This window comes from Taudactylus pleione, unplaced genomic scaffold, assembly GCF_031769625.1.
Source record: "Taudactylus pleione unplaced genomic scaffold, aTauple2 ptg000140l, whole genome shotgun sequence".
In the NCBI taxonomy this organism is placed as follows: domain Eukaryota; kingdom Metazoa; phylum Chordata; class Amphibia; order Anura; family Myobatrachidae; genus Taudactylus; species Taudactylus pleione.
This window is the reverse complement of record NW_028284542.1, coordinates 3206086-3216572: the sequence shown is the minus strand read 5'-3', so window position 1 is coordinate 3216572 and position 10487 is coordinate 3206086. Positions and strand designations below refer to the sequence as shown.

General features: G+C 45.0%; 1 protein-coding gene across 1 annotated transcript in view; it reads right to left on the bottom strand.

The window, feature by feature from the left end:
• Positions 1-448: 448 nt before the first annotated feature.
• The window catches only part of LOC148522756 (ubiquitin carboxyl-terminal hydrolase 35-like), a 36942-nt gene continuing 26903 nt past the window's right edge, over positions 449-10487 (bottom strand). Inside the window, exons 5-7 of the mRNA XM_088473784.1 lie at positions 5911-6069; positions 5133-5326; positions 449-509 (exon numbers count right to left, since the gene is read on the bottom strand). Coding sequence (XP_088329910.1) covers positions 449-509; positions 5133-5326; positions 5911-6069 — 414 coding nt within the window. The remainder of the gene's footprint in view (positions 510-5132; positions 5327-5910; positions 6070-10487) is intronic.

Here is a 10487-nt window from a genome sequence, read left to right as displayed (position 1 = left end):
TCCAGAACACCGCCCAGCAACCACTACAATCTACTTCAAGACAACACTCAGCAACAGCTACAAACTACTTCCAGAACACCACACTGCAACCACTACAATCTACTTCTAGAACACCACCCAGCAACCACTACAATCCTCTTCCAGAACACTGCCCAGCAACCACTACAATCTACTTCCAGAACACCACCCAGCAACCACTACAATCTACTTCCAGAACACCACCCAGCAACTACTACAATCTGCTTCCAGATGCCGACCTACAATCACTACATTCTACTTCCAGGACACTAACGTACAACCACTACAAGCTACTTCCAGAACACTGCACTGCAACCACTACAATCTACTTCCAGAACACTGCACTGCTAACACTACATTCTACTTCCAGAACACTGCACTGCAACCACTACAATCTACTTCCAGAACACCACCCAGCAACCACTACAATCTACTTCCAGAACAATGCACTGCAACCACTACAATCTACTTCCAGAACACCGCCCAGAAACCTCTACAATCTACTTCCAGAACACCACCCAGAATCCACTACAATCGACTTCCAGAACACCACCCAGAAACCACTACAATCTACTTCCAGAACACTACACTGCAACCACTACAACATACTTCCAGAGGCCGCCCTACAACCACTACAATCTACTTCCAGAACACCACCCAGCAATCACTACAATCTACTTCCAGAACATTGCACTGCAACCACTACAATTTACTTCCAGAACACTGGACTGCAACCACTACAATCTACTTCCAGAACACTGCACTGCAATCACTACAATCTACTTCCAGAACACTGCACTGCTAACACTACATTCTACTTCCAGAACACTGCACTGCAACCACTACAATCTACTTCCAGAACACTGCACACCAACTACTACAATCTACTTCCAGAACACCGCCCAGAAACCACTACAATCTACTTCCAGATCACCACCCAGAAACCACTACAATCTACTTCCAGAACACCACCCAGCAACCACTACAATCTACTTCCAGAACACCACCCAGAAACCACTACAATCTAGTTCCAGAACACCACTCTGCAACCACTACAATCTACTTCCAGAACACCACCCAGCAACCACTATAATCTACTTCCAGAACACCATCCAGCAACCACTACAATCAACTTCCAGAACACCACCAAGCAACCACGACAATCTACTTCCAGAACACCATCCAGCAACCACTACAATCTACTTCCAGAACACCATCCAGCAACCACTACATTCTACTTCCAGAACACCACCCAGCAACCACTACAATCTACTTCCAGAACACCACCCAGCAACCACTACAATCTACTTCCAGAACACCACCCAGCAACCACTACAATCTACTTCCAGAACACTACCCAGCAACTACTACAATCTACTTCCAGAACACTGCACTACAATCTATTTCCAGAACACCACACAGAAACCACTACAATCTACTTCCAGAACACCACCCAGCAACCACTACAATTCCAGAACACCACCCAGAAACCACTACAATCTACTTCCAGAACACCAGCCAGCAACCACTACAATCTACTTCCAGAACACCACCCAGCAACCACTACAGTCTACTTCCAGAACACTACACTGCAACCACTACAATATACTTCCAGATGCCGCCCTACAACCACTACAATCTACTTCCAGAACACCACCCAACAACCACTACAATCTACTTCCAGAACACCGCGCAGCAACCACTATAATCTACTTCCAGAACACAGCCCACCAACCACTACAATCTACTTCCAGAACACCACTCAGTAACAGCTACAAACTACTTCCAGAACACCACACAGCAAACCACTACAATCTACTTCCAGAACACCTCCCAGCAACTGCTACGAACTACTTCCAGAACACCACCCAGCAACCACTACAATATACTTCCAGAACACCATCCAGCAACCACTACAATCTACTTCCAGAACACCATCCAGCAACCACCACAATCTACTTCCAGAACACCACCCAGCAACTGCTACAAACTACTTCCAGAACACCACACTACAACCACTACAATCTACTTCCAGAACACCACACTACAACCACTATAATCTACTTCCAGACCACCCAGCAACCACTACAATCTACTTCCAGAACACCACCCAGCAACCACTACAATCTACTTCCAGAACACTGCACTGCAACCACTACAATCTATTTCCAGAACACCACCCAGAAACCACTACAATCTACTTCCAGAACACTACACTGCAACCACTACAATATACTGCCAGAACATCACACTGCAACCACTACAATCTACTTCCAGAACACCGCCCAGCAACCACTACAATCTACTTCCAGAACTCCACCCAGCAACCACTAAAATCTACTTCCAGAACACTACACTGCAACCACTACAATATACTTCCCGACGCCGCCCTACAACCACTACAATCTACTTCCAGAACACCGCCCAGCAACCACTACAATCTACTTCCAGAACACCACCCAGCAACCACTACAATCTACTTCCAGAACACTACACTGCAAGCACTACAATATACTTCCAGACGCCACCCTACAACCACTACAATCTACTTCCAGAACACCGCCCAGAAACCACTTCAATCTACTTCCAGAACACCACCCAGCAACCACTATAATCTACTTCCAGAACACCATCCAGCAACCACTACAATCTACTTCCAGAACACCACCCAGCAACCACTACAATCTACTTCCAGAACACCACCCAGCAACCACTACAATCTACTTCCAGAACACTACACTGCAACCACTACAATCTACTTCCACAACACCACCAAGCAACCACGACAATCTACTTCCAGAACACCATCCAGCAACCACTACAATCTACTTCCAGAACACTACACTGCAACCACTACAATCTACTTCCAGAACACCACACTGCAACCACTACAATCTACTTCCAGAACACCACCCAGCAACCACTACAATCTACTTCCAGAACTCCACCCAGCAACCACTAAAATCTACTTCCAGAACACTACACTGCAACCACTACAATATACTTCCAGACGCCGCCCTACAACCACTACAATCTACTTCCAGAACACCGCCCAGCAACCACTACAATCTACTTCCAGAACACCACCCAGCAACCACTACAATCTACTTCCAGAACACTACACTGCAAGCACTACAATATACTTCCAGACGCCACCCTACAACCACTACAATCTACTTCCAGAACACCGCCCAGAAACCACTACAATCTACTTCCAGAACACCACCCAGCAACCACTATAATCTACTTCCAGAACACCATCCAGCAACCACTACAATCTACTTCCAGAGCACCACCCAGCAACCACTACAATCTACTTCCAGAACACCACCCAGCAACCACTACAATCTACTTCCAGAACACTACACTTCAACCACTACAATCTACTTTCAGAACACCACCAAGCAACCACGACAATCTACTTCCAGAACACCATCCAGCAACCACTACAATCTACTTCCAGAACACTACACTGCAACCACTACAATCTACTTCCAGAACACCACACTGCAACCACTACAATCTACTTCCAGAACACCACCCAGCAACCACTACAATCTACTTCCAGAACACCACACTGCAACCACTACAATCTACTTCCAGAACACTGCACTGCAACCACTACAATCTACTTCCAGAACACTGCACTACAACCACTACAATCTACTTCCAGAACACCACCCAGCAACCACTACAAATTACTTCCAGAACACCATCTAGCAACCACTACAATCTACTTCCAGAACACCGCCCAGCAACCACTATAATCTACTTCCAGACCACCCAGCAACCACTACAATCTACTTTCAGAACACCACCCAGCAACCACTACAATCTACTTCCAGAACACCACCCAGCAACCACTACAATCTACTTCCAGAACACCACCCAGCAACCACTACAATCTACTTCCCGAACACCACCCAGCAACCACTACAATCTACTTCCAGAACACCACCCAGCAACCACAACAATCTACTTCCAGAACACCACCCAGCAACCACTACAATCTACTTCCAGAACACCACCCAGCAACCACTACAATCTACTGCCAGAATGCCACCCTACAACCCCTATAATCTAATTCAAGGGCACAGTGTAGCAATCATTTCTTCCGAATAACTAAAAACAGGGATGAAGTGAAAGGAGCTGGCTGAAATAGGAAGTTAGGAAGCAGGGAATGAAGACATAGAACAGGTAAATATCAGACTTAATGGGTGCCATATAAGGGGACTGAAGCTGAGAGAGTACTACGCTCGTTTACTTAGCGTGTATTCACAATGCATATGCCTATAAAAGCGGGGGTATATATGCCCATGCAGATTTGTGTCTGGATGGATTAGTCGTGGGACAGTAGTGTTCTAACCTGTGACTCGGGCCTGTGATGTGTGCTAGTGCTGCCCCTCATCCCGGGCTGCCCTTAGGCACAAGCCTATTGTGAACAAGCTAAATCCCGCACTGGCTGACACGTTCGGTAAAATTACAACACATTACAATGCCGCATTACTCTAATAACATTTACCCCGGGTCAGAGTCACCTGGAAATAAATAGCAGAGAGAAGAGAATACTACTTGTCTGCTGCTTAAATCTGTGATGCTATTTTAGGGAGAAACAAATTCATGATTGCCTGCTAAGAGCGTTGTGTGAGGCGAATCGATGATCCTACAGTAAACATCCTCCCCTAGGGCACAGTGATCTCATTCTGGTAACTACTTAAATGAAGATTGCTGTTCTCAAATAATTTTACAAGGACACGTCGAGTTTCGTGCTCTGCGATCTGCTAGGACCAAGAGCCTCACATCTGAGTGCTGGAACTGTCAGGGCAGGCTCAGGTCACTCGTGGCACTCTGGCTGTTGTGGAACTACAAGTCCAAGCATGTTTTGCAGCAGGTCAGGACTAGGACTTATAAGTGTCATGGAAAATACATCAATCCACATTCATGGTCATCGCCAAAGCTGAGCTCAACCTCCCGGTGCCAAAGATGCCATGATTATTTTTTAGAGGGGGAAACGTATCAAAACATCTAAAGAAAACAAGTGGAGGGGTTGCCAATAGCAACCAACCAGCTACAGTCATTTTATAGGGTGTCTAGGAATACGATGCGTCACTTACTCCGAAGCCATAAACAAGGCCTGCAGGATGCTATTCATGTAACACGTATTACCCAGGTTTATTAGGCCAATTTTGCCGGTGTCGGATTTCGATACCAGTCTGGGGTAATATGGTGCTAACTCATTCTTCTGTGAGGTCCATGCATTCTGTCCAAGCAGCTGTTTTATCCGGTCTTCATTAGGGACTGGGAGGTCCTGGCAGCAGGAAAACACATACAGTGCCGTCAATGCAGAATAAACCATTTCAGATAAATAAAACAATAAAACTATGGGAAATAAACGTGTCGATCCTGGGATATGTTCCTACTCCAATTAAGTGTTAGCGCCGTGAATATTTATTTGAGCTAACGGATGGTATATACTTTATATATTTGTGCTGTGTTATCCTATTTACCTCAGGAGTCTAGGAGTATATTTACTAAAGTGAGAGGTTTAAGAAGTAGAGATGTTGCCCATAGCAACCAATCAGATTCTAGCTATGATCCTCTAGAAGGTGCTAGTTAAATGTTAAGTAGAATCGGATTGGTTGCTATGGGCAACATCTCCACTTCTAAAAACTCTCACTTTAGTAAATATACCCCTTATGTGTGATTTATAAGTAAAATTAGATTTTACTAATACCAAACCTTATGGCGGCCTGACTTGTTATAGCATCCAGTCAACTGCCGATCCCCACGGCAGCTGTTGTAAATAACACAGGTCCTTTGTGGTTCTGCGCCCTTTGTACTTTGCTTTTTCCCAGTAATAGTGACTAATTTTTATACAGGCACGTTCCCCACCTTTATTGCTCCCATGAGCGGTCTGTAAAGGTCGGGATATCCGGAAAAGCGGAAGACCATGCAGTGGATGAGTTCGGCAAGCTGCTCCAGGCAACTGCTGGCGGAATTTGTGTTTTCATTGGAGAGGCAGCAAAGCAGCTGCGGGATGTGAGGGATGATCTGGAAACGAGAAGGTTAATTATATGGCACTTTTCTCCCAACAGGAATCAAAATGCTTTTATTGTTATTTTATTATTATCCCATACCTATCAACTGTCCCAAATCCACCGGGACAGTCCCGTTTTTCTGGGGCTGTCCGCTGTCCCATTCGCGGGCCGCAGTGTCCCGCGGTGGGGGGGACGTTGGGGAGAGCACATACCGCTGCTCTGCTATGCAGGAAGAGAATAGGTGCCGTGCGCATGCATTATAATATACATTGCTACATTAGCGACCATAACACCCAGATAAGCAACCAAGTGTTAGGTACCCTAGTGGGGAGTAGGAAGTAGATGAAAGTAAAGTAAGGAGAAGCACAACAGGGTAGAGGGCCCTGCTCGTAAGCAGTGGTGTCACAAGGGGGTGCGGGCCGCACCCTGGTGTCACCTGCTGAGAGGTGACACCAAGGTGCAGACTGATACTCCCCCACAGTGACAGGAGCCGGGTGCTGCACTGTAGTATTAAGTGCAGCACCCGGCTCCTGACACTGTGAGGGAGTCGGCACTGCCACACAATGCAGTCAGCACCCCCTGCTCCCTCTCCCAGTAATATAAAAAAAAACGGGACGAGAGGGATCGGGCTGCGAGGCCATGCCCTGTCCCGCGAGGCCACGCCCCTTTCCGGGGCGCCACTCACAATGTCCCTCCCCACACCAGGTAACACCGTGGGGAGGGACACCACTGCTCGTAAGAGCTTACATTCTAAAGGGGAGCAGATTAAAAAACACATGATACAATATAAACTCAAATGCAGTATTAATAGACTACGGACTAACGCCATGTACACAATAGACGATGTCTAGTGTGACTGGTGGATAGACGCTGAGATGTTGCTAAATTCTTCCCACACCGTACTTGCCACACTTGTCGGGCGCCAATGTCTCAAGTCTTTAAATTGGGTGCAGTCTTTGTATCATCAGCTTGTTTTGTGGTGTAGTAGCGAGCGTTCCAAATGTGTTCCTTAAAAATAACCATGGGAGGGTTCCACGCATAACTAGCGATAAAGGAAGGTTCCCTTTCCCTTAGCAAAATACTTTGTATAACTAATTGATAGATTAAATACCAGCGTACAAAACAAATAACAGTTAATTAACTGATATTCCAAATAGAATTGTTATTTTCAGACACCACGAGTAACATGTATTTTTTTATAATAATTTAGTTCTGGTGAGTATATGGACTGAATTAAATATATTTATAATCTTTTTTTTTAAGTGTTTTTTTACAGTTTAATGATATACATCATTATTGTGCAAACAATGGCCCTCATTCAGACCCACTCGCAAGCGGGCGCACGTACGTTAGGCGTACGTACAAAATTATTTAAATTCAATGGCTCGCTCGTATTTTCTTTCGCATCTAAAATTCCTCCCTAAACTCAGGCGACCCCTCCTCTAACTAACGAGCGTGCGAAATAGCGAGCGTACATCCCCGAAATGGCTTGAAGGGAACGCACGCACAAGTGAAACCGGAAGTGGCCTTGTCAGATGTCGATTACCTGCTCCTTTATTCTGCCTACCTCCCTCAATCGTATCATGCCAATCAATGTATCAATTAGCTTAATTGTTTTTTTTTTTTCAACACAATGCAAGAAACTTTACTCTTGTCCGTGTTTGTGTTTACCCGCAGAATACGTACGGATGGAACATTCGCTTTTATTGTTCAAAAAACATGTGAACCACAATTAAACAATTGTTTTATTGCTGTGGATCCTCGCATATTTTCCGGGGTTCATTTCTTTTTTTAAATTTGCAAACGCATGTCACTGCATCAAGCCTATCATAACTTTCCAGAGATTTCTGGCCCTGTTGAACACATGACTCATACACTAACCAATAAAATTGCTCCTGTTAATTTCCAAAATACATTAGCCAATCAGAAATTTTTTGCACACTTTATCAAAAATGTTTTGTATGAAAAACTCCATTGCCATCATGAGAGCCTCCGCATTCACCAGGCGCGAGCTGCTGGTGCTTACGGAGGTGATGGATCGCCGTATCACCAGCCAGCCTCCACCCATCACCAACCGGCAGAAGCGCTCCGCGTATGCGGAGGCACGGTCCCGCCTGCGGTCCTTAGGTTCACGCCGCAACATCGGGCAGCTGGAGCGCAGGTGGTCAGACCTGCAACGGCGAACGCCCCGCTTGCTGGCATGCTTTCGCATGCAGATACTGGAAAGTAAGTGTTATGTATTGTGGTTTTCATGTTTGTGTTTGTGGGGCAAACTGCGTGTGCATGTTTTCCTGTCTGTCCTATTTATTATTTGTCCTCATATCTGCATGTGCATGTTTTCCTGTCTGTCCTATTTATTATTTGTCCTCATATCTGCGTGTGCATGTTTTCCTGTCTGTCCTATTTATTATTTGTCCTCATATCTGCGTGTGCATGTTTTCCTGTCTGTCCTATTTATTATTTGTCCTCATATCTGCGTGTGCATGTTTTCCCTCTATTTCTGTTTTTTTCATTCTACTCCTATTTGCATGTTTTTTGTTGGTGGTTTTTTTTTTTTTATTTGGGCCCCGGATTTGGCCAGAAACTAACCTCAATTTGTTTGACATATTTTAGGTGGACAGCCAAGACTACGCCGTCACCGTCCGGCCAGACGGCGTTCCCGGCCACTATCCCCAACCCCCAGCCAACACTCCACCCCAAATATTTCCCCTATTCCCCACTCCTACCCAGCCTTCCAAGACCCTCTCCCGGAACTGTCGGGCCTCCTTCCCCTCCGTCCCACTTCCCCCTCTCCTCCACCCACCCCTCTTCCAATTACCCCCTCCCCGGAGTCCGTCATTACCCCTCCCCGTTCTTTGGGGAATGAAGGCTCCTCCGAGGAAGAACATGGAGGGACTTCCGGAGCTCCCGTTTTGGCTCCCGGTATGTTTTTCTTTCTCATTTTTTTTAACCACAAACTGTTTGTATGTAATCATGTGTCGTGCCTTTATTCGTGCTTGTTTGGTTTACTTTTGGTGATTTAGCAGTTTGCCTTTACCTCTTCCTGCTGATTTCAACATACACATATCACACCTGTGGGAATTTGTACATAGGCCTTGTATTTTTGGCAGCACCCCCTTTTTGTTTTGGTTTCTTTTTTTTAGGTTTAGGAGTGATTTCGTTGTGTTTTTGTTTTTTTAATGTGGATTCCCTATTGTTTTATTAATCCACACACTTTTCTCACCCACAGAGGAACAGAGACGTCGACAAGAGGTGGACGAATGTGTTGGCCAGATGCGCCAACATGTCATTGGCATTCTTGTGGGCCTTGACCGGCTGTCTGGCATCCTTCGCCAGTAGTTTTTTTTGTTTATTTTCGTTTTCTAAATACATTTTTTAGTTCTAATATACGTTCTGGCTCATTCTTTTTTTCCAAAACAAAAATAGTTTTCCCTGACATAAGTAGACTGTTCCTGCAAGGATTTCCCTTTTTTAAAAGTTAGATTGTGTTTTGTATTTGTTTGTTAAACAGCCACAAGAAACACATAACAGTAACAATGTCATTTCCTTTTTTGGGTGTAGTGTCAATTAGATATTTCGACATTTTACAGGTTCCTAGTTGGTGTGCAAGCTGCTTAGGCCAATCTTCCAAATCCAAAGGTTTGGACAGGCTTCCTTTTGGTGTGGGTTGGGAACCTGAAAACATATTTCAGTTTACATCAACTGGTGTCAGTACTGGATTACCCCTTAGTCAAATGTAAGGTGTGTTAACCTGGTTACACTTGCTGTTAACGTCCAAAAAAAGGAAGACCATTTCACTCTCCAAACATTTATTCACAACATAAATGAGAAATCAAAGTGGTCACTCCCAAAAAAAAAAAACAGTGATAATCTCAAATACAACACATACAAATAAAATATTTAAATAAAAAAAACAATCAAGAACTGGTTGACGAAGGACCATGCCAACATGATTCCACAAACATGGCGTTGCGATATGGGTTCCAGAATATATGCCCAAAATCACCAGATACAGGTTTGGCAAGGGTAGCAGGAAGTAGTGAGCGTTGGAGTGGCAAAGATTATGTGAACAAACAGAAGATGGTGAAAAAAATAAAAATAAATTAGATGTTCGCAAACAAACACAAACACATTAGGTATAAACATTGTAGTTTTGGTCAAACTTACCTAAAAAATCTGGCCACCACATCATCGCGTATGGCCCCCCCACATACTGACCTCTGACCAACCTCGGGGGGGCCATCCTCAGGTAAGGCATCCTCTGGCTGCATTGGGACACCACTCCTTATGGCAATGTTGTGAAATATCCCACACAGGACCACAATTTTCGACACCATATCCGGCACATACATGAGCTCGCCACCAGAGCGGTGGAGGCATCTGAATCGGCCTTTTAAAAGGCCGATACAGCACTCCACCACTTGCCTGGTG